This window comes from Antechinus flavipes, chromosome 1, assembly GCF_016432865.1.
Source record: "Antechinus flavipes isolate AdamAnt ecotype Samford, QLD, Australia chromosome 1, AdamAnt_v2, whole genome shotgun sequence".
NCBI lineage: Eukaryota > Metazoa > Chordata > Mammalia > Dasyuromorphia > Dasyuridae > Antechinus > Antechinus flavipes.
In genome coordinates, this window is record NC_067398.1 from 610,390,147 (window position 1) to 610,415,443 (window position 25,297).

Below are 25,297 nucleotides of genomic sequence, written 5' to 3' on the forward strand. Positions count from 1 at the left end.
GTGATTTTTTTTTTTTTTCGAAAGGAGAATTTCCATTAAGGAAAGCCCCTCTACTAATGCTCATTGATGATTTACCCAAGGTCATACAGCCAGTATTGTCACAGGCCAGGTCTATACACAATTTACCATAGGTAGTCTTTCAGATAGCTCATAGATCATTAAACTATATAGTCAAAAATCTGAGGGAGGGATCAATTCAAAATATAATATTAAGGGGAGGAAGAAAGAGAATAACCACTTAAATAGTACCTACCATATATTAGTCAGTATATTAAGTGATTTTCATAGATATTATCTCAACTGATCCTCAAGACAACCTAGGAGGTTTTAGTCACATATTTACTACATATATATATGTATGTATGTATGTGTATGTATGTGACACACAAATATATGCAGATATATCACTATACAATAAATATCCTATATTTATTAAAACTATATGTAACTTTATAATGATGTATAAGCATATATAATCCATATATAAAATATAAGAATATATACATACCCCTATATAATAAATATTGCACATTTATTGTAAACTTGAACAATTATTATTTCTACCTTCCAGCTAAGAAAACTGGGGCAAACAGAAGTTAATTGAATTGCCAAAAATAAACAGGAAGTATCTGAGACTAGATTTGAACTCAAGTATCTATGCTGCTATAATGATAATAATAATACCTTCCAGCTAAGAAAACTGGGGCAAACAGAAGTTAATTGAATTGCCAAAAATAAACAGGAAGTATCTGAGACTAGATTTGAACTCAAGTATCTATGCTGCTATAATAATAATAATAATACATTACATTTATAGAGTTCATTATAATTGATAAATAACTTTTTTTATTCTTCTGCTTTTCCATTTCCAAAATAACACTCTGATATGGGCAGAGGACATTTTTCTCTCTCCCTTACAGATAAAGAAGCTGAGAATGAAATGTGATGAGTAAGCTCACTACTAGCCCTCGCATTAAGGGCTAGCAAATAATTGAGCATAAAAAGAAGTGTAAGAAATTCTCAAGAATCTTACAATTGAGTTGAAGAGACAAGACAAAAATATGTGAGAGATTAAATAATAATATAAAATTTAAATAATAGCTCAAGGCAATTGAAGAGATGTCAAAAGGTGGTACATGATTTATAGTCAAGTTAATGATACAGGCAGTAAATATTGTAGCAGTTTAGAAGAACTTATTACTTCCCATGGTGGTTACTTCCACTCTTGATAGTTTTAATTCCTGGAAAGTCTTTACTTTAAATTGAGCTGAAATCTGTCTCTCTATAATTTTCACTCACTGTTTATGCTTTCTGGGGCTAAGCAGAACATATCTCATCCCCTTTTCAGATGACTTTGTACCAAACACTTGAAAATAGCTGTGATATCCTTCTCTAAGTCTTTTCTTTCCATGTTAAACATTTCCAATTTTCCAAGTGATTCTTTTACTCTCCCAATACAGTATAAATTCCTTAAGGATATGGTCTGTCTTATTTTTGTCTTTATACCATCAGCACATTGCCAAGCAGATAGTAAACAATTAATAAATTACTATTATTTGTTTGATTGATTGTCTTGAGGCCTTTCACCACTGTGGATGTTCTGGATATGCACAAGTTTGTCAATGTTCCTCTTAAAATATCCTGATGAGAACTAAACATAATTCTACAGATTCTGTCTTACTAGTGAAAAAAGCAGGGGAGTATCATCTCCCTCCTTCTAGACTGACCACCTCTATGAATTCAAACTCCATGTGGTAGAGCACTCAAATGTAGTCCTCCTTTAACTTGACATTGATCAATTACTGCTTTTTGCATCCAGTTATTTTCATGGTTTCAATAATTACCACTATACATCACTCTTAAACCTATTCCCTAGCGTTGATTTCTCTCCCTGGCTCCAGTCCCATATTTCCATCTATTTACCAAACATTTCTACTTGGATGGTCCACCTTCACTTCAAACATGTCAAAAACTGTACTATTCAACTTCTTAAATTGGCTCGCTTTCTTAGTTCTTCTATTTCTATTAATGATACTGCCATTCTTCCTTCTCTTAGTCTTGAAACTGGATTCATTCTTTACTTTCTTCTCTTTCTCACCTATATCTAATCTACCACCAGAGTTTCTTGAGTCTACCTTAGAACTATGTTTTATGCCAATAATTATCTTCCTTTCTAATTCCATTACCACTTCTCTATTTCAATCCTTTATCTTTCTAAAAGCTCTCTAAATCTCCTATCTCTTCTGCTAGCCTATGATATATATTTATCTCCCTGAACCACTGCTTTATTCATTCCATAACTACTACTCAAAAATTTTCAGTAATTCTTCTTTGGGGCAGCAAAGTGGCACAATAGACAGAAAACCAGGCCTGGAATTGGGAAAGGTCACCTTCCTGAGTTGAAATCTGGGCAAGTCACTTAACCTTGTTTATCTCAGTTTCCTTCATAAAATAAGCTAGAGAAAGAAATGACAAATCACTTCAGTATCTGTGCCAAGAAAATCTCAAATAGTGTCCTGAAGAATTAGACACAATTGAATAAATTCTTCTTTATCCAAGGAATGAAACCCTATCTCCTTAGCTTAGAATTTAACATGCTTCACAAATTGCCCCCAATATATAGTATAGCAGAAAAAAAGACTAGATTTGGAGTCTGAAGATCTGAGTTCAAATCTCAGTTTGCTATTTATTATCAATGTAAGGATAGATTGATTCGATCAGTTTCTCCAAGGTCTCGGTAGCATAACAATGAAAAGGTGGAGTCTAGAGGAAGGCAATTAATATGGTAAAATATATACACATATCTGTAATATATGTGTGTGTGTTTGTGTTGAAGTTTATTTCATAAAACTTTTTTTCTTTTGCCAAAAAGCACTTTTATTTAGAAGAGGTCAAAGATAAAATGAAGAGGTAAAACGAAGAGGTAAATATGAAATAGAGTTTGGAAAGTAAGAACGTTATGAAGGAAAGGAGTTTGGAAGAGTCCATTAAAAGAATATGCCATGAGGGCGGAGTATGCCATTGAATGGCAGGTTAGATCTGTAAAGGAATATGGCAGGTGAACCAGTGAGTGTACCTCATAAATGGCTTAGTTCTATAAAATATTTTGTTCAAAGAACTAGGAATACAGTCATAGAAGAGTGATGTCAAACACAGTCTATTACTCTATGCAGCAGGAGTGGCTCAGCGAGATTAAAATGTAATTGAGAAATATTTTTAAAAATAGAATAGGTAAAGTCAATAAATAGTCTTCAGGGACTTTTAACTATGGATCAGTGGTCCTGTTTCTATTTGGGTTCAACACTATTTTCCTAAAGAAACAAAAAGACTAGACTTTTGGTTTTGTGTTTTTTGTTTTTTAATCCCAGAAGGAAAAAAATAAGGCAATGGATGAAAGTTATGGTGGGAAAAATTTAGACTTCATGTAAGGAAAAACTTTCTGATAGAACCATCCCAAGGTTGCCTTTTGAGATGGGTCCTCTTCTGGGAGATCTTCAAACAAAGGTTGGATGGTGACTGGTAAGGGAAATTATAGAGGTAACTGTTAATCAATTAAGAATAAGGCTAGATGAACTTTGAGATCACTTTCCACTTTAAGGTTTTATGATTCTGTAATGAGATTTCCAAGAGAAAAAAAAATATCACTTTTTGCCATTTAGGTGAACTGAATCCTTTACTGTCTTTTATTGTAGCTCTGTGTGTGTGTGTGTGTGTGTGTGTGTGTGTGTGTGTGTGCCTTCTTATACTAGGTTGTAAATTATAAGGTCTAATACATCTTTTTCTCCCCTGCAGCTTCTAATATAAATGACTGCTGAATATGTATAAGGAGAACAGGCATCTAGGACTGAATCCTGGCCAATGCTCAAATAATTGAAAAAAAAAAAAAGAAACTAGTCAAATAAGACATTTAAATCTGGATTGAATTATTAGAGAACAATGAAAGCAGTTTGACAGTTAACAACAATAGGAGAGAATTTCAAGAATGACAGAGTAGCTTTCAGAGTTAATGCTTAAGAAAAATTGTAGTGAATGACTAAAAGAGAACTGAGTGATTAGTATATCCATGATAACCTCAGAAAATGAAGTTCAGAGGAGATAAATTGATAGAGCATTTATTAAGCCCTTGCTGTGTTCCAACTACTGTTCTAAGCTCTGGGGATATAAATAAATATAAGCAAACAAGACCATTTCCTATTACAGGTGTGCAAGGTTTTTACAGCTTTTACAGACTTCTGAGAACCAATTTTTAAATTTTCTAAGTAAATATATATACCTTGAAAGATTCAAATGCTATAAATCAACATTTTTATTGTTTTTTTAATTGTCTAAATTTAAGAAAAGGAAGGGGGAATGGTGATAATGCACACTAAATTTAAAAATATTTTTCATATTTCTTTTTCAAGAGCCAATTATTACATATTTATCAATACAACCCTTATTCCTGCCCTAAAGGAACTTACATTCTAAAGGATGAAGACAACAAATAGATGTGATGTTCTTGTTTGGTTTTCTGGAGGTCTTGGGACCAGCCTTCGTTTCAGTTCAGTAACCACCACAAGAGTAGCCAGATGTTAAAGCGCAATCTTGTCTCCTTTCATGGGGCCCAGGCTAGCTTTCTTAGAGGACTACCAGAGTCTTGGTTTCAGTGGAGAAGCTAAGGAGGAGAGCCCTGCCACCAAGGTTGTGTAGGGTAATGAATGAATGGGATGGGATGAATGAATCTATCTCTGAGTTCCCAGGGTTGTGCTGCAGCCTCCAGTCCACTTGTCTTCTCTGGCTCTCACTCTGGCTGAGTTTGTCCCAGTTTATATGCTCTCTTATAATTACATTATCATAGGTGTGAATCTTGTAGAACTGTATTAAGTACTAAGTACATGTACTGAACTAGAGAACTATTAAGTACCATGTCAAACTTAGATAACCATTGTCTTTATTAATTCCACTGACTTAACACCTTGTAAGAATCTTTGTTTCAGAGTTCTGGCCCATAGCAAATAGGGAATGATGAAAATTGACATTTGGAGAGGAGGAAGGATAACTACTTCAATGTACAAAGAGGAATTAGAGAAAGTCTAGGGAAGAATAAATTAAAAAACATGAGTGAGATTATTTCTGGGGAAAGTGTTCTGGGGAAGATAAGGGAGGAAATCCCAAGGGCTGAGATTTCCTAGTTACAACATGGTAGGCTAGGAGAAGAAGGTAGTGTCTGTTCAAAGTCAAGAAGAAAATGAGATGAAACATTGACTAGAGTCTCATCTCATTGGATCCCAGGGATTGAATGAAGTACCCAGGAATCAAATGACAAAGATATTTAGAAGTGAATAGAAGGAAACAAGAGATTATGTGTAATGACTTCAGTAAGGAGAAAGGAAATTGGATTTATAACTTGAAAATAGTAATTTATAATAGCCATTATGTATAATCTAGTGAATTGGCAAGACATTAAGTAGAAATGTGTGTGAGGATGGAGGTAGTCCAGTTGAAATGAAGTAGCCAATAATAAATAGACTAGTTGATTAATAGAATAGATTATTCACAGGCCAAAATAGTTAATAATTACAGCAATCTAGTGTTTGACAAACCCAAAGACCCCAACTTTTGGGATAAGAATTCACTATTTGACAAAAACTGCTGGGAAAATTGGAAATTAGTATGGCAGAAACTAGGCAGTGACCCACACTTAACACCATACACCAAGATAAGATCAAAATGGGTTCATGATCTAGGCAAAAAGAATGAGATTATAAATAAATTAGAAGAACATAGGATCCTCAGACCTGTGGAGGAAGAAGGAGTTTGTGACCAAAGAAGAACTAGAGATCATTATTGATCACAAAATAGAAAATTTTTATTACATCAAGTTAAAAAGCTTTTGTACAAACAAAACTAATGCAGACAAGATTAGAAGGGAAGCAATAAACTGGGAAAACATCTTTACAGTTAAAGGTACTGATAAAGGCCTCATTTCCAAAATATATAAAGAATTGACTCAAATTTATAAGAAATCAAGCCATTCTCCATCAAAGGATATGAACAGACAATTTTCAGATGATGAAATTGAAACTATTTCTACCCATATGAAAAGGTGTTCCAAATCATTATTGATTAGAGAAATGCAAATTAAGACAACTCTGAGATACCACTAAACACCTCTCAGATTGGTTAAGATGACAGAAAAGATAGTGATGAATGTTGGAGGGGAGGTGGGAAAACTGAGACACTGATGCATTACTGGTGGAGTTGTGAATGAATCCAACCATTCTGGAGAGCAATTTGGAACTATGTTCAAAAAGTTGATCCAGCCGTGGGCTTATATCCCAAAGAGATATTAAAGAAGGGAAAGGGACCTGTATGTGCAAAAAATGTTTATGGCAACCCTTTTTGTAGTGTTAGAAACCAGAAAATTGAATGGATGCCCATCAACTGGAGAATGGCTGGGTAAATTGTGGTATGTGAATGTTATGGAATATTATTGTTCTGTAAGAAATGACCAGCAGGATGAAAACAGAGAGGTTTGGAGAGACTTACATGAACTGATCCTAAGTGAAAGGAGCAGAACCAGGAAATCATTATAGACTTCAACAACAATACTATATGAGGATCAATTCTGATGGAAATGGCTATCTTCAACAATGAGAGGATCCACATCAGTTCCAACTGATCAGTAATGAACAGAAACAGGTATACCTAGTGAAAGAACACTGGAAAATGAGTATGGACCACTACATAACATTTACACTCTTTCTGTTATTGTTTGCTTGCATTTTTGTTTTTCTTCCCAGGTTATTTTTACCTTCTTTCTAAATCCGATTTTTCTTATGTAGCAAGACAACTGTATAAATATGTATACATATAATGTATTTAATATATACTTTAACATATTTAACATGTTAAATGCCTACCTGCCATCTAGGGGAGGGGATGGAGGGAAGGAGGGAAAAGTTGGAACAGAAGTTTTTGCAAGGGTCAATGATGAAAAATTACACATGCATATGTTTTGTCAATAAAAAGCTATAAAAAAAAAAGAAATGAAGTAGCCAAAAATTTCAATCTGACATGTCAGCATGTTTCTGTGGTCATCCAATAATACTGCCACAGATGGGTCAAGAGTAGGGAGTAATGTGGTATTTGGAATAATTGGTAGAAAATGAATGGGGTAAAGAAATCTAGGGCATTAATAAGGGTTGCCTTTAAGTGAAGGACCAGAATTTGGTGCACTTAAAAATGCACTAATTAGGTGATTTGGAGGGGTGTAAAGATTATAGGTTCCAATCAGTGCCAAAATCCTGTTTGATTCCTATGCTGCTGATTTGGACCAGTGAATGGATATGTTCCTTCTTCATTCTTCTTTGTGATACTTGGAACTAAGTTCAAAGAAATGTGCTAATGAGGGTTCTAATAGGCAAGTAGTAAACAAACACTTGCTTAGTGTCAGCTGTGGGGTTGATGGGGAAAAGCTTGGCAAGCAAGAAAGGGTTTGTCATGTGATGGAATCAACAAGGAAAACATAAGGAGGGTGGTAAACAAAACAAAACAAAAAACCCGACATTATTTGACAATGTTGTACAGGGGATAAGGCACAGTGGATAGAATAACTGTCCCAGAGTCTGACAGACTTATCTTTCTGAGTTCAAATCTAGCTGTAGACACTTAGCTAGTTATCCCTAAGCAAGTCATTTAACCCTGTTTGCCATACTTTTCTTCCTGTGTAAAATGAATTGGAGAAGAAAAATGACAAACCACTCCAGTATCCCTGTCAAGTAAACCCTAAATGGGGTCACAACAAGTCAGACATGACTAAAAGACTAAAAAAAATGGCAAGGATTATGAATTATCAGATGCATAATGGTGGCTTTTCAATATTCTAGAACTGGTATTTGCAGAATTGCCATTGCTACATTGAGATCCTGGTAATAAAAAAAAAATGAAGGGGAACGCAAACTCTGACATTTTAGATTGGACGAAGTCCTAAATTTCTATTTTCATACTTTAGTATTTCAGTCCTGCTTTAGGACTTCAAATCCTCTGTGCTATGAGTTCAAATATTTTTGCTGGAAATGGTACAAGGTGACTTGACTACATGTCCCTTGATCTTAAATAACTTTAGAACTAACCTTCACCAAAAATTGCACACAGGCAGATTTGATTTTGACTCACCCTATGAGATTCCTTTCAGGATCCACAGCATGTGCCTATCCATATTTGCAATCTTAACTCTGTTACTTAAGCTCAAGAATTTATTTCTACCATTATAATATTACGGGCAGGGACTAGAAAATAGAATTACAAAGAGACCTTCAAATCCAAGACCTCAAAACTGAGGCCCTGGGAGACTGGAACTTGGCCAAAGTCACCCAGATACTAATTTAGATAATCTCTAAGACCTCTTCTAGCTTTAACACTGATTTGACTTCTATGATGAGTCATCAACTTAAACATAGAATTCTAAGAGAATCATTTATATTTCAGGGACAATTTTAGACCTGCAATATTTGTTCTAAGCTACTTAGAGTCTGCTTCCTTTTTCTTAGGTTACATTTTCTCTCGTTCCTGGAGGTATTTGCATTTTAATTTATTCAAACACATGGTCATATTTTAAATCTATGAATTGTCATGATAAACATGAGCATTCAGTCTGAAATTGTCAAAATCCAAATAAATGAATCTCTAATAGAGAAATTTCAAGCACCATATAACTGTTTGGGGATAAATCTTAATCATGGAAATTTGTCTGACCTCTTAGACTTTTGTCTAGCTTCCTCAATGACTATGAGGATTTTTTCAATTCTTTTTTATAATTACATATTATTTAATTGTTAAGAAGACAAAATATAGGTGGTGATCAATCTTTTTTAATGGTCTTTCAAAAAAAAAGCACAATGTTTCTTAATGAACAGAACTGGATATGAAATGAAGATGACCTGGATTCAAATTTTACCTAAAACACTTAACTAGCTATGTGAACCTGGATGTATCACATAAATTCTCTGAACTTCAGAGTCCTTTTCTGTAAAATGGGGATGATAATAATACCTCTCATATAGGGTTATAATAGATTCAAATGAGATTATGGGTGTACCCTGCATTACAGATTTGGAAAGACTTTTAAAACGGAAGTTGTAAAGCAGACTAAATCTGCTCTAACTTGTGGGTGGCCAAAGCCAAGCAGAGCAAGCTAGAGACAGGAGAGGCAAGAATCGAACAGAAGTTTAATTTCAAAGTGAGGGAAATAGCTTGCTAGCAAGAGAGCATATGTTAAGAGCCCACTCCTCCGAGAAGGGGGATCAGCTTTAGTATGTCCAAATCTCAATATTTAAATTGATGGCTGTGCTGTGAGCTGTTGCTGACAATGAGGGGTAACAGCAACAATGTGACAAGTTTGGTTCATAGTAAGAGTTCATAGACAGATCATGGATACATTGGGTTCTACTCTGAGCTCAGAGAATACCTGGTATAAGTCAAAACAATGCAATAATTATATGAAACAATTTTGGGATTTTGCTGTGGCTGAGCTTAGGAAGGAATTTAGCTATGGAAAACAGAGTATCCCTAATATCTTAACAGAGTTGATATTAAACCAAATCTCCAATTCACAATGAAATAAAGGATCTAAGTCCAATTCAAGAGGATATAACAGAACCCATGCATGTGTAAAGTTAGTTTAAAAAATAGTTTTGCATTTGGAGAAAATTATTCAAAAGGGAAATATAAGTTAGCTGTGCTCTTTGCTCAAATTCTTAGAGACTTATCCTTATAGCAAGTTCTTAGCCTGAGGGAAGGGAGAGATTTGTGTGCCTATGAATGTATAAGTTCATCCTATTTTACAGTTTTTTATTTAATTTTTTGATTCAAGTAGCTATTTTTAAATTAGGAAAAGGGAATCTCAATTGTGGAATTTTGCAATGAGATATTACTCAAAGGATAAAAATGGTGTACTGTGGACCATATAGCTATGCTTTTTCAAAGCATACTTTTATAGGTTCTTTCTGTTGGCAAGTGTCCATGCCATAATGATCTAGGAGTAAGATTCAAGACAAAGCTCTTTTGGCTTTGGGTTGTAGCCTACTTATTGACATAGGATTAAGGGCCAAGCTGGAGCATCCCAACTGTTTTTTTTTGTTTGTTTGTTTGTTTGTTTGTTTTTGTTTTTAACTTTGTCACCATAATAAGCTAGTGCTGCCACCCTATGTTGATAAATTCCAGTCATAACCAGGGACAACTTCATCCTCAAATGGATCTCTTAGTTGTACATAATAGCACACCAGCTGTGGCACAAGGCATAGAGAGAGGGGAAAGAGGCAAAGTTCTTATGAATTATGAGGAAGAAGTTGTATTAATATCATTCTCAATCACCTTTTTTTTTTTTTTTTTACTATATGATTACCTTTGGACCAATCTGATTTTCATATATATACATACACACACACACACACACACACACACACACACACATATATATATATAGTAGATTTTTTTTCTCTAAGTGATAACTACTAGCTAGATGACAAAGTGAATAGACTGCTGGACCTGGAGTTAGGAAATTCTTCTTCATAAGCTCAAATCTGGCCTCAAACACTTACTAGCTGTGTGATTCTGGACAAGTCATTTAATTGTTTTCCTCAATTCCTCATATTCATTAAATGATCTGGAGAAGGAAATGGCAAACCACTTCAGTATTTCTGCCAAGAAAACCCCAAATGAGGTCTTGAGAGTCATATAAAACTGAAATAACAATTTAACAACAAAGTAGTCAGAAAATCTTAAACCTGAAATGGATTTTAAGATTTTCATTTCATTTCATTAAGATCTTCATTTAACTTATGACCACCATTTCAGACATAATCTTCCACAGCCTTCTAATCAATGATAATCTACCAGTGTTGAAATCAGAGAATAATGCATATATATATATATACATATATATATATTCCTTTAAGCTTCAGGAAATTTATTTCATTTTATATTTATTTAATTTAGTTTTATTTATTTTATTTTATAAAGTGTATTTTGTTTCATTGGAACCTTCCAACAACCTTATGTAGCATGCATTGCCGTTATTGGTATCCCCATTTGGTAGAAGAAAAAAATTGGGATACAGTGAGATTATACCTCTAGTCATACAGCTAGGGAATGCTGAAGATGAGTATTAAACTAGCTTTTTCTGATTCGAAGTACAACACACCATGCCATCCCACAGAGAAGGTGGTCCTCAGATTACACTTTTGTAAAATGATGGAGGAAATTACTTCTAAAGTTTAGAGTCATCTGAAGCTGATTCTAAGAACTATTTAAATTCCATTCCAGCTCTGAAAGTTGAAGGATCATGGATTTAATGCTAAAAGGGAGCTTAAAAGTCATTTTTGATACTTACCTCTTCTTTATACAGATAAGGAAATGGAGGTCCATGAAGGTAAAGTGAATAGCAGGTATGAGCATAATGCCTAACACATACAAGGGGATTAATAAATGCTTGTTGATTGTTTTCTTGCTCAAGGACACAAATAGTAAGTGAGATGACATTTAAAGCCAAATCCTCTGACTTCAAAATCCAAGGCTTTTTCCATTTTATTTAGCCCTCATTCCTCAAATGATTCTCAAATCTCACTTCTCCTTTTTTTGAATACTATTTTATTTTATTTTATTTTCTGAATTCTCTTCCTTCCTTCTCCCTTACCCCCTGAGAAAATAAGAAAATCAAAGCCATTACCAATGACAAAACACTGCAAGCACCACAATCAGTTCCTCATCTCCTCCCACTGTAATGGCCTCCTAATTGTCTCTCTGCCTCAAGTCTCTCTCTGCTTCAAGTCTTCCTACATAGGACTGCCAAGATAATCTTCCTGAAGTGCAGAACTGATCATTTTGACTGATTCACTAAATTTACTCAATCAGCTTCTTTTTGCTTCTATTGATCAATCTATTGAGATTCCAAAACATTTCACAGACTGGCCCCAACCTATCTTTCCAGTCTCATTATTCATTACTCATTTTACAACTGTATCATTTTGAAGTAATTAAAATTACCTTCTTGCTGCTCCTCACAAAGAATCCTATACCTCCCATCTCTGAACCTTTGTACTGGCTCTCTGGAAGGCTTTCCCTTCTCTTTTCTGCTTCACAGAATGACTTCTTGACTTTTTAGTACAATACCTGGCATATAACAGACTTTTAATAAATGCTTGTTGATGGGTTGTCAACCACTTAGTGTGAGATAAAAATCTTTACCTTGAATCTCTAATGCTACAATTTAAGGGAATGCGCTAATGAATGTACTATCTTTGTTCTGTCCTCTGCAAAACAAAAAACAAAAACAAAAACAAAAACAAAAAAAAAAAAAAAAAAAAAAACAAAAACAAAAACAAAAAACAGCACAGATTCAAGAGTCTTCCAGGGACAATTCCTAGCCAGAGATCATAGGAGTATAAATCTAGACCCAGAAGAGGCCTTAGAGATGATCAAATACAACCTCCTCATTTTATCAATGTAGAAAGGCAGCAGTCATTCTCAAATTTAAGAGGTTGAAGCCCCAGTTGTAATTTTGTTTCAAAGTACATGACTCAATTCAATAAGCATGTATTAAGCACCTACTAGGGATGCAGACTGTTCACCTGACTTCTTAAAATGTTGACTTTAGAGAGAAATAAAGACTAGCCCAACACACAGGGGTTCTTCCTGTAACATGATTTAGCAGCTTGTGTGTTTTTTCACCATTAGCTCTTTCTGAGCCACAAAAAAGGTTGAAAGGGGATGTTATAGCTAAAAAGAAAAGATGCTACAAGTTTTTTCCTTTTCTGTGCTGCTTAAACATGAGTATGCACACATACACAGAGAGAGAGAGACACACACACATACTTGTTTCATTGATGCTGAATGCTTTTCTAGAATGAATAATATTGCATTCTGAGACACAATTGATTGTGTTGTTATTTGAACTGCTCCCCATATCTTATTTTTTGTTCCTAAAGGAGATGACGGTGAGAAAGGAGAAAAGGGAGAGGAGGGAAAGCATGGAAAAGTGGGTCCCATGGGGCCAAAAGGTAGGTAAGAAGCTTGTTGAAATTTATACTGTATTTTCCTGAGCATGCCCCTCTTTCCCTGCTGGGCATGTCAAACGGTATGTCCTTTGTATGGGAAATTAGTTGCTTTCATAAAGCACTTTACCACAGAGATGCATAAAATGTGTTACTAACGTGAATTAACTCACCATCCAATATCCCTGGGAGAGTTCCTCACAACAGGGCTCTAATCCATTTCTCCACCTGTGTCCTTGGTGATAGCATGAGTGAAACTCTTCCATAGGCCTCTCTATGGGACACAGACACCTTAGAATCCCTAAGGACCAATATGGGCTTAGGGAGTATTTTGAAAAGTTCAGGGTCTGGCTCTTCTTCCCTATCCAGGTCATGAGGTTAGAAATAAAGAGGTAAAAGAATAACTTTTTTTCATATTTCTTAATTTATCATCAAAACAGGTTGCTTTCTTCTGTTTCTCTTGCTATACAGATCATTGGCAGAATAAAAAATACCGCCCCCCTCCATTCTGGAATGTTTACATGATAGCACAAGGTTTACAAGGGTTGACAAGAATCTCAAATGGGGAAGCTTCTTTAAGCATCTAAACTCCAGAATGATACATACTTACACACATATGTAGATATAGATATCAATGGATAAATATAGAACAGAAACATACATGTGCACCTATATATGAATATATGATACCCATGTTAAACCTACAAATACATATGAGATAGAGTGAGAAAAGAGAGGGAAATAGGAATGGAAAGGGACAAGAAAGAGGGGAAGAGAGAGAATGAGAAGAGGAAAGAGGAGAGAAGGAGTTAAATTAGAGCAGAAGAAAAAAGAGGCAGGAGAGGAGGAAGAGAAGAAAGAGAAAGGAAAGATAGGAGAAAGAAATACAGAGGAATGAAGAGAGAGGGGATGAGAGAGAGAAGTGAAGAAATGAGAGATAGTGGGGAGAGAGAAAGGGAGAGAGGGAGAAAGAGAAAGAAAAATATAGAGAGACAGAGAAAGAGAAGAGAGGGGGCAGAGACAGAGAGGGAGAGGGAGGGAGGGAAGAAGAGAGAGGAGAGAAGAGAACATAGGAGAAGGAGAGAAAAGAAGAGAGAGGATGATGTGAGGGAGAGAAGGATGAGAGAGTAGGATAGAAAGAGGGAGAGAGAAAGATGAAAAGCTTTGGAGTCAAGAACTCTGAGAGCAGTGGAGGACTATGTTCTAGGTTAGAGCTGCTGTCCAACAACATAGATTTTTTTTTTTTTTCTTGCTACCATCCTTGCATTTCAATGGAGAAGAAGAATGGTACAAGGACACATTACCCAAAGCATAAAAGTGGACAACCATGAATCAAAAAGTTGTGTTTTAAAAGCATCCCACCCACCTCCTTCTAAAGCTTTCTTATGTTTTCATAGAGGCAAGCCAAAAAGATCCAAGATAAAGAATAAGGAAGGACAAAGACTTTGATGTTTTGGGGCCCTGGCCTGTTTGTTGATACAGGCATAGGTGTTGAAGTGGAACATCCATGCTCTTTAGTTAACACTTTGTCACCATAATAAGCTGGTGCTGTCACCGCATGCTGATGAATTCCAATCATAAACCACCAGGTTTCAGCCTCATCCCCAGGTGGTTTACTTGGCTGCATATAACTCCACTCCTGCTGTGGCATAAATGTGTGGGGAGGGGGAGAAGGGGAGTCAGAGTTCTTATGAACTGATGCAAAAAAAAAGGTCTATTAACATCTTTCTCAGTCATCTTAAATAAGTTCAAACCCATTCTAGTCCCCACTTCCTTACAATGAATTATCTGTGTGATTCTGGGCAAGGGAGTTAGCTTCTCTAGCTCTAGTTTTCTTATCTGTAAAATACAGAGGTTAAATAATTGACTTCTAATGTCTAAAACTGTTTCAGATTTAAAATTCACTGATTCTATTCCTATAACCCTCTAGTTTGATACTTGTAAAAAACTCATATTAAAATTTATAGCATATGATATTGTATTGTATATAATAGCTAATTATTATTGTAAATATTTTCAGAATTCATTTTAAAGACGAGAATTAAATGAATCATAAGAAGTAAAATTGTCTTATGGTGTAAACCTTAAACAAATTACAAAAGCTGGATCATAATAGAACATGCAAATTCTAAGATCCAGCACCTTATTTAAAATTAATCTTGAGTGATGCTTTCATTATGTAATAAAAGTAATTTTTTCCTGCAATTATCTATTTATGTCACATACAAAACAACCTTTTTAAAACCATCATGTCAGTGTCTTTCAACATTTAATCATGAAATATAAATATATATGTATATGTAAATCAATGTTGCATGATACACCAAATTATACATATATATAGAATACATTTTGCTATTTTCTCTAAGTGTTTTTGTTCATTCCCTATGTCTTACAGAAATAGCAACTATTTCACAAGTTTTATTTTTAAAAATTGCAAATATAATATCGTTTGATTTTTAGGAATGAAAGGAGAACCAGGTGAGGTAGGAGACCAAGGTATCCTTGGCAAAATCGGACCAATTGGTGGGAAGGGTAAGTCATATTGTCTTATTTCCTATTGTCATTTCAAAGCAAATTAAATATGAAATTGTAGCTATTTTTGAGGATTTTTTGCTTGCTTTTTTATGATTTTGAGTAATTAAAATCATATCTATTATTTTTAAATAAATATTTTTAAATTTTTTTACTGTTTGGCTGTACCTGAAGTGTTCCCAAAAAAAAAATATGAAGTGTGTTATGTGGTCTCTGAAAATTCAGGATTTATCCTAATCAAGATTGCTGGAACACAGATAAAAGAGTCTATATGTCAGAAGAATGTTATCATCCCAACTAGAAATAACTGTACCTTCAATAACAGGGCATGTATCAATTTGGTACCAAAGCTGGGACTAGAACCAGAGACTTCCATTACCAAATCTGACTTTCTTTTTCCATATGCTCTTCCCTTCAATCAGTGGCAAACTCTTCATCAATAGAAAATTGTTTATATTGCATTCATAATTAACTCATTATACTACTTACCACAACAGCTCTTCTAAATCTTTTCATTCTTCCTCAAACCTCCTTCTATATCTCTTCCTTCTCTTATTCTCCCCAATGAGAATCTTGATTAACATTCATTGAAAAAAGATGGGGCCATTCTTTTCCTTATTGCAAAAGTCAATGAATATTTATTAAGTCCTGATTATATGCTAGGCATTGTGCTAAGTAAATAAAAAATAAGGGAAATGTATTGGGAGAAAAAAAAATTTTCAAAGGGCTAGAGGTCAAACTAAAATTTTAATGAATTCAATATAGATAAATGAACAAGTAGAAGAAGTGGAAGAGTAACAAGCTGTGATTAAAGAATCTAATTCATTTCTGGATACCAGAGTTTAAGGATATTATTAAACTGGGGAACATTCAGAGGAGATGAAACCAGAACATCCAGAGAAGAGGGTGTATCCAGGATGATGAAGAGCCTTGAGTCTATTTCATAAAAGGATGGAATAAAGGGACTTGGAAGGTATAGCTTCAAGAAGAGAAGATTTAAGGAAAACATGATTATTGTATATGAAGGATTCTCATGGAGAAAGAGTTGTTCTATTTGGCTCCAGAGGGCAAAACCAATAAAGACAGGTAGAATCTACAAAGAGGCAAATTAAGACTTGATGGAAATTGGAATTGTTCAAAAATGGAATGGCTTGTACAAGAGGTTACAGGATCACAGACTTAGAGCTGAAAGTACCTCAGAGGTCAACTTGTCCAAACCTTTCAATTTAGAGTTGAAAAAACTGAAGCTTAGTGAGGTTCTGGGTTGTCCAAGGTCATCGAAGAAATTGTGTCAAAAAAAGGATTTGAACTAAGTTCCCCAACTCTAAAGCCAGAGCTCTTTGTACTCTGCCACATTAGTGGGCTTCTTCTCATTGAAGTCTTTAAGGAGTGTCAAAATGTCCACTGATCAGGAATGTCATAATGGCAATTTCTTTCTAGTTGTGGGTTGTAATAGATGCCTACTAAGATCCATCCAAGCTCTCAAATTCTGTAGTGCTGAAGTAATTTCTCTCTGTTCACCTGACATAAAACTCAACCCAAGAATTCCTAATCTTTACTTACCAGCAACCAATAAACTACTACTTTGAGGTATATATTTCTCTGATCTCTATATTCTTTATTATCATGATCAGACATGGGCTTTTCAAAAGTCCTTCCCTCAGTGCCAGCCCTATCCAACATCAGTTTTTATCAGAAGGCAATAGGGTTCATCTCTTTAAGACATGTCACTAAAATTTATGAGTATGTGCTGGAATGCAAAAGGATAAGGAACACTATTCTAGCCCTCCCTATACTAACTTCATTTTTAATCTGTTCTTTGAAATTTATTACCATCATTTTCTCTATGGCCCTTCTAAATTTTTCATTAACTCAAATTAATCTCACCTTTCAAGGCTGACCTTAATATTGCCACTTCCCATGGCAAGGTAGCTTTCTGGACATTAATATTTCAAGAATAGGTGGGGGGATTTGATTTACTACAAGTAGGCACAATAGTGTGGTCAAATAAATGTTATCACTTAGTGTAAATAATGCTTTTTTATTAAATATGCTGTCATTCTCTTCTTTCTCTTCCTCTGTCTCTTTCCTGTAGGTTTTCAGGATCAAGTACAGCTTAGGAATGCTAGATGTGTTGTATAATTTGGAAGTCAAGAGAGGAAATGGGGGGATAGAAGAATAAGCATTTATATATACAGTCTATATACTATGTGCCAGCTTTTTATGCCAAGTGCTTCTTGGAAATATCTCATTTGATTTTCACAACAACTCTGTGAGGTAGGTATAATTATTACCCCTATTTTTCAACTGAGGAAACTGAGGCAAATAAAAGTGAAGTGATTTGCTCATGTATCTGACATATCATAAGTATCTGACACCAGATTTGAACTCAGATTTTTCTAATTCTGGCCACAGCATCACCAGCTGTCTCTAAGTCCAATATTATTTGGTACAAATACTGCCTCTGAAATTACTAAATCATTTTCCCTCTGTGAATTAATATCACTTTTCTCATCCATAAAATGGAGCTAATAATATATGTAGTTTTTGTCTCACAAGTTATTGTGAAGTCCACTTGAGATAATGTAACTAAAAGGTTTATGTAAACTCTAAAGAACAATACAAATTTCACCTGTTATTGTTGGTATCCTGAAAGTCATATAATCTCTAATTCTATTTCTTTTTCAGTAAATTGGGGATAATATTGCTTATTTTTCAGGGGATGTGTAAGAAAAGTGAGAACAACAGAACTTAAACTTGGGTTTCTGAATTGTTACTGAATTTATTATCAAACTTACTAGGTGACTTCACACATTACTCTTAATCTCAGCTCAGCTTTAAATTGCCTTTCAATCAAGATAAGAAAAGATCAGAGAAATTTAGTTAGCAATTCTATGACTAAACTCAAAACACTTTCAGGGCCTCAGAAAAAAAGTTTTATTTGAATTGAAGATGCTACCTTCCAAGCCCAGTTCAACTCCATGCTCTCCCACGAACTATCTGTTCAACTACTTTCTCTCCTCTTCACTTCTATTACAATTATTACATATCCAACTCATGTTGTCATGTGATAGGCAATGAGATTCATCTTCTCTTTCAGGTTATTTGTCTTGTCTACCAAGTAAAAGTATGAAGGCCTTGAGGTCAAATGTTTCATCTTTTTTTTTTTTTTTTTTTGCATCTTTTGTGGGACCTAACCCCGTGCTAGGCAGGCAATTCTCAAATATTTATTGCATAGTAATCCATAAATTGAAATTTATAAAGAAGAAAAGACTTGAACAAAATTAAAAGTTAGGTTTTAGTTCATCCCTGACCTTGGACTTGGAACTCCAAAGTCCATCTCATCTCTAGTAGTGTTAAAAGTTGGAGACACTACCTCCTTACCTTCATTGTAGGAACTATAGATGTAGAATATCTCATATATTGTCAGATACAGCTAATCTGTGGTTGATATTTACTATTTTCTTAAAAAAGATAAATTATTAGTTTCTTTTAAAATATAAAAGAAGAGTCCAGTACTGAACAGAAAATTTTTCAGGAAATGAATGTGATTTTAAACCAAAATGTAAAATTTAAAGTTGGGTTTCTGAATTGTTAGTGTTAGTGGTAGTGAAGCATTGGAAATTGAGGGGATGCTTCTATATTGGGGAATGGATAAAAAAGTTGTGGTATATGACTGAGATCGAATATGATTATACTACAAGAAATGACAAAAGGGACAGTTTCAGGAAAAAAAACCATGGAGAGCCTTATATGAAGTAATGCAGAATGAAGTGAGCAGAGTGAGGAGATCATTATACACAGTAACAATAATATTGTAATGATAACCTTAGCTACTTTGATCAATACTATAATTCAAGACAATTCTGAAGGACTAATGATGAAAAATCTCATACACTGCAGGAGAGAGAATTGATAAACTCTGAATGCTAATTGAAATATTTTTTCATTTTATTTTTCTTCCTTTTTTGTAATATGACTAATATGGAAACATTTTTGCATAATTTTACATGTATAATTAATGTCATATCACTTGCCTTCTCAATGGGTGGGGAAAGGAATAGAAGAAGAAATCTGGAATTCAATTTTTTAAAATGTTAAAAATAAATAACAAATTAGAAAAAGAAACAGTAGTATTAATTGAACCCTTTGACAGTATGTTCAATATTTTTTCCTTTCATTCATTAGTGACAACTTGCATTAATCATTTACATCTACATAACTCTTTATTGTTACTAAGCTTTTTTCGACATTTTAATTCATATTGAAATAGGTCCTGAACCTGTGATTTCATTGATCCATAAAACTCTCCTACAAAAGACATTTCTCTCTACCAGGACAGTCTGGTACTTTCTCTATAACTTAATCTTAAAGAGTTGGCTACAATACTAGGCTGTTCAGTGATTTGTTAAAATAAACTAAATCAGAATGTTTCAGTTATGGGACTTGAATTCAGTTGTTTCTTGATCTAAAATCAGGTCTCTATCCATTGCAATGGTGTAGCCTCTCATTCACTTCTGCTCCTAAACAATCTTTTTCCATTTTTGCAAAAATAAAGATCTAATAATATTTCTTTTCAGCAGCCTACTTTCATTGACTTATAACATAACATGTTATAACATAAAATCCCATATGTTTGTCTGATTCTCAAAGGTGAGGCAATACCCAGAAATATTTGGGATCTTGTTGTGAGCTTTTTCTTCTCAAAACGCAGCCAGGTGATAAAAGTTCAGATCTTTTATTATCTTCAATATAGCCCGGTTAGCTTAGAGGCCTATTTCTCTGCTTGGTTCCAAGAGCTCTCTCCAAATGTCACCAAATCCAAAGGTCTGGTCCTACAGCCTCTGCCTCTGCTTTCTTCAGCCTCCAGCCAGCTCCAGTCTTCATGTCATTCCGGTGAAATCTCGACTTGTAGCGTCTTCCTCTCTCCAGAACTCTCCGACTGGCCCATTGGCCTATTTATGCTCCTTCCAGAGAGAGGGATTATGGGTAGTTCTACTTAGTACCTTGTTTCAGGTTCTGCCCAAAACATCTTCTTGTAAGATTAGATCAACTCTAATTACTTAGCAGTTAGTAAGGATTCCAACATCTCCCCCTTTCTTTTGTTTTAAAACATAGGAGGTTTCTGAGGGGGTACACATAAATCCATCAATATGGGCCAGAACTTTGTAACAGATATACATGGTATACATAAATCCATCAATATGGGAGGCATTATACATAATTTTACATGAGCACATAGCAATATAACACAGGCTAGTGGTAATGTAACAAATAACATGAATCAACATGAAAATTTAACTACTGCAAAAGTCTCATCAACAATCTTTCATCTCAAGAAATCCAATGATTCTTGCAATTGCTTAAAATACATAATATAACACAGGCTAGTAGTAATGTAACAACATAAATCGACCTGAAAATTTACAAATGTCCATAAGTCCTAGAAATAGTCCATAAGGAATCCATTGTCCATTAGTTCATGCGCCAGGAATCTAATAATTCCTGTAAGCTCTGAAGTACTGCAAAAGTCTCATCAACAATTTTTCATCTCAGGGAATCCAGTGATTCTTGCTGGTTTTTCAGGAACTGAAAGCTGAAGATTTTAAAGTTCTTTTGACAGTCTCTTTGTTAGCCATCTGATTCCTTTTCCACCTGTGGAAATATAAGCAGATCCTCTTCCCCAAGCAGTTAACCTATCTAATTCTCTTCTATTTACCACTTTTGGGATTTCTCCTCATCATCTGGTAATTACATTGGAGTTGTTTGTATTGGAAATTGTCTTGTTGTCTTAATCCTGATTGCTTTTCTGTTGGTTGATGACATCAGAATCCTGAATTTCTAAAGTCTCTCTGGGTGTAACCTCAGCTGCTATCATGCCCCACCTGTCCTTTGATTGATACTTTAGAGCTGGGCCCTGCCTCTCATTCCTCTGGTAAATATACATTTAGAGGCCCAGTGAAAGCCTCGGTTACATTTTGTACATGGGGTTTGGGGTTTTCTCTCACCCTGTCTTCTCACTCTATCTCCATATCTACAATGAGCTCTCAAATGTCCAACTTTTCCGCAATGAAAACATCGACGAGTTTCTCTAGAATTCCTCTGCCAAGAAGGACCTTGTCTTTCCATGTTCATCATAGTCTGGGCATAATAAGCATTTGTGCCCACTGTGGCACAGCGTCTAATGATTTCTTCTAAAGGAGCATTTTTGTCTAGCCCCCATATAATTCTCTTGCAAATCTCATTGGCATTTTCCTTAGCCAAATGTCTAGTCATTATTTCTGTTGCTGCATTATTTCCAATGGTTTTTATTACAGCTGTTTGTAAACGTCCCACAAAATCTGCAAAAGGTTCATTGGGACCTTGCTCTATTTTTGTGAAAGCATTATTTCCATCTTTCTGTCCAGGGAGAGAATTCCAAGCTTTTATTGCAGCCTTAGAAATTTGCTCATATACTGTTATGGGATAATAAATCTGTTCTGAACTCTCTGCATACTGACCTTCACCAGCTAGTTGGTCAAAAGTGATTTGTACAACAGCTCCTTTTTGCCTATTGCGTCCCAAATTAAAAGGAGTGTATTTTCTCTCTTTTTGACCTGAGGAGTTGAGCTCTTCAATCACAGGATATGCATTTATAAAATCAGATATATCTTCTCCTTCATTTTTTGCCTTAATTAATGCTTTTTCTAATCTTGTCAAATTCTGCTTTACAGGAGAAGCTGACTGTGTTTCTGTCTCTCTCCCTCCCCCTTGTTCCACCCATGAAGGGTTCATTGTGGGGGGAGGGTCATGAGATGTGGAATCACCTAATTCCTCCTGCTGTGAAGTATCATACTCAGAATTGTAATTAACTCCATTCTCATCTGATTCGTCCTCCTTTTCACCTAGTAAAGTTGGCTTTTCTTCCTCCTGTACTTTCCTTTTCATCATTCTATCACTTAAATAACTTCTTATAGCCAATTGTATTACATTATATGTATTAATTATTGAGTTAGGCCCATTTTTATCATAGAATTGACAAAGATCCTCTCCAACTAATTTCCATTCATTTAGATCTAATTCCTTATCAAGAGAGAAACAAGGACATATGTCCTTTACAGTTTGTAAAAGTTCAGTGATTTGCTGTAAACTTATAATTAAACCTTGGCTTTCCATAATTTTGACAATACTCTCTAAACATTTTCCTTGAACAAAACAGACTGTTTTCTAAATATCTGTCCCATCTTAGCTGAAATTCTACTTTAACTCTTCTAACAAAATTTCTTTGTTGCACTCACCTAATTTCTGGGTTGAAGTTTTTTCCACTGGATCAGGATCAGAGGCTTTTCCACTTGAATCAGGATCAGAGCTTTTCCACTGAAATCCACTGAGGGGTCTGTTTGTCCCACGTTCAGGGCGCCAAAATGTGGTGATCCTTTTCTTCTCAAAAAGCAGCCAGGTGATAAAAGTTCAGATCTTTTATTATTTCCAATATAGCCCGGTTAGCTTAGAGGCCTATCTCTCTGCTTGGTTCCAAGAGCTCTTGCCACTTTGTCCTTTGCTTCTGCCTCTGCTTTCTTCAGCCTCCAGAGCCAGCACCGCTCTTCATGTCATTCTGGTGAAATCTCGACTTGTAGCGTCTTCCTCTCTCCAGAACTCTCCGACTGGCCCATTGGCCTATTTATGCTCCTTCCAGAGAGAGGGATTATGGGTAGTTCTACTTAGTACCTTGTTTCAGGTTCTGCCCAAAACATCTTCTTGTAAGATTAGATCAACTCTAATTACTTAGCAGTTAGTAAGGATTCCAACAGGATCTAATGAATTTACTGATGCCATAATGCAGGTGAAATTCTGAACCACAACTCACTAACTAAACCTCACTGAGAGAATATTCACCTCTTTTAAAAAAAAATTTTAATGGACTCTGTAAAGTTTACCTCCCTGACTTTTAGAATCTGATGAAATGTAGCAGTAGAGTTACAAAGTGTCTAAACAGTCCATTCCTCATCATTCCACGTGCAAAACAAAATAAATAACTAAGTGCTTGACTAGTCAATCACATATGAGCACATCATTGTCCAGGATTGATTCAAGAATATATATCCAAGAAATTAGTTAGCTTCTTAAATATTTCATTTCTTTCTCTTCATTGGCTGTCTTACAATAATTAGTAACTACTTTGTTCAATTTTGGATTTTGTTTCATTTTCATGTAGGTGACAAAGGGCAGAAAGGCTTGCCTGGTGCCTCAGGTGGAAAGGGCAAAGCAGGTATGTTATATTTCACTTTCTCTTCATTCTCACCATCTTTCCAGATCCCCGCAGGTTGACACCAATTATTCATTAACAAATGACAAAAAAGGAAGAGAAAACTGAGCATTCTCCTAAAAGTAACACTTTCCTCAGACTGGGTCACCGAGTTTTAATAAGACAGTGGGAAAAATGGGAACTTTTCTCTTATACCATTAGGTGATTTTCCAGACACTAGTGAAATAGGGCAGTGCAATACACACCTGTCAAGCAAATTGTGAGAGAAGCTATCCCAGACCCATCAGGTCAGCAGACTTAGTTATCTGGATAAAGATATTAGCTGGAGTGCCAAAGTACTCCTGAAGTGCTTTGCTGAGCATGCCTTACGTTCCTCAAGAAATTTCATTCAAATAGCTGCCAGACTTTTAGAGGTTAGAGACTAAACCTGTGATTTCATTGGAATAGAGATTTTCCATTTGAAGAAATGATTTTTACCATTGCAGTTCATCTTTAGTAAATGAGTTGTGTAGGTCACACACCCTTTATTTAATTGAAATGAGTTTTGAATCCCGACTTTGAATCCAATCAGTTCTTTTTCAAGTATGAATTGAAACCTACTTAAATCAAGGTTTTACTTATCTTACCCTTTGGAACTTTCCCACTGTTTTCAAAGAGCTCTCCTCCTGGGAAGGGACAGTTTTATTAGCAATATTTTTAAGGAAAGGTATCTGGATTGCATCATTGTAGCTTCATCTTTTCCTTCTCATGGGAGAATAAAGAAAAGTTATCTAAAATAAAGGTTAACATTTAATTATCTGGACTACCTGCGGAGGCATTAATAAATGAAACTGACAGATTATTTTAGCCAATTATTTTTGCCTCTATTCCATTAGCCTCTCTTCCTCCCACTCCAAACAGATTTTGTGAAAAGTCATCTAACTGAAAATCCAATATCCAAATATACTCATTGAAATCCCTTCAAGGTTGAGATGGTTAATGCAAAAGACATTAGACTGGCAATCAGCAATACCCAGGATGAGCCACCACTAATCACAGCTTTGCCACTAACCCATTTTGTGACCTTAAAGAAGTTATTTCACTTCTATGAGACATAATTTCTATATTACTACCCCCTGTTACCTAACAGATAGCAGAGTTACAAGGGAGTTGGGCAGGAAATAGGTATTTTTTGATGGGACAGATAGGTATATGAAAAATTGGGAGTATGGAAAAGTGTCAGGATCAGATCACTAGTCTAGAAGGCAAGATAAGGGAATTTTTTTTAAAAAATAAAGTGAACAGAAAAATATAGCATCACGAATATAGAGCAAAAAGAATCTCAAAAGAAAAGTTGAATTCAGAGATCCTTGAGAGTTCTAAAATATTTTTATTCCACCAAGATTTCCCTACTGGCCCATTTCTTCTTTTACAGAAGTTCAACTACTCTAATTTGACCCCATTACCCAACACCTGAGTTATTGCTAGATAAATATAATATTCTTTT

General features: G+C 35.1%; 1 protein-coding gene and 1 long non-coding RNA gene across 3 annotated transcripts in view; one reads left to right on the forward strand and one right to left on the reverse strand.

The window, feature by feature from the left end:
• COLEC10 (collectin subfamily member 10) overlaps positions 1-25,297 on the forward strand; it is a 59,660-nt gene that overhangs the window by 25,346 nt on the left and 9,017 nt on the right. Inside the window, exons 2-4 of the mRNA XM_051971018.1 lie at positions 12,966-13,037; positions 15,495-15,566; positions 23,761-23,814. Coding sequence (XP_051826978.1) covers positions 12,966-13,037; positions 15,495-15,566; positions 23,761-23,814 — 198 coding nt within the window. The remainder of the gene's footprint in view (positions 1-12,965; positions 13,038-15,494; positions 15,567-23,760; positions 23,815-25,297) is intronic.
• The window catches only part of LOC127544397 (uncharacterized), a 107,355-nt gene that overhangs the window by 25,161 nt on the left and 56,897 nt on the right, over positions 1-25,297 (reverse strand). Inside the window, exon 2 of one of the 2 annotated variants that reach the window (XR_007949435.1) lies at positions 16,056-16,180. The exons of the other annotated variant lie outside the window; for it this stretch is intronic. This is a non-coding gene — a long non-coding RNA (uncharacterized LOC127544397). The remainder of the gene's footprint in view (positions 1-16,055; positions 16,181-25,297) is intronic. 2 annotated transcript variants of the gene reach the window in all.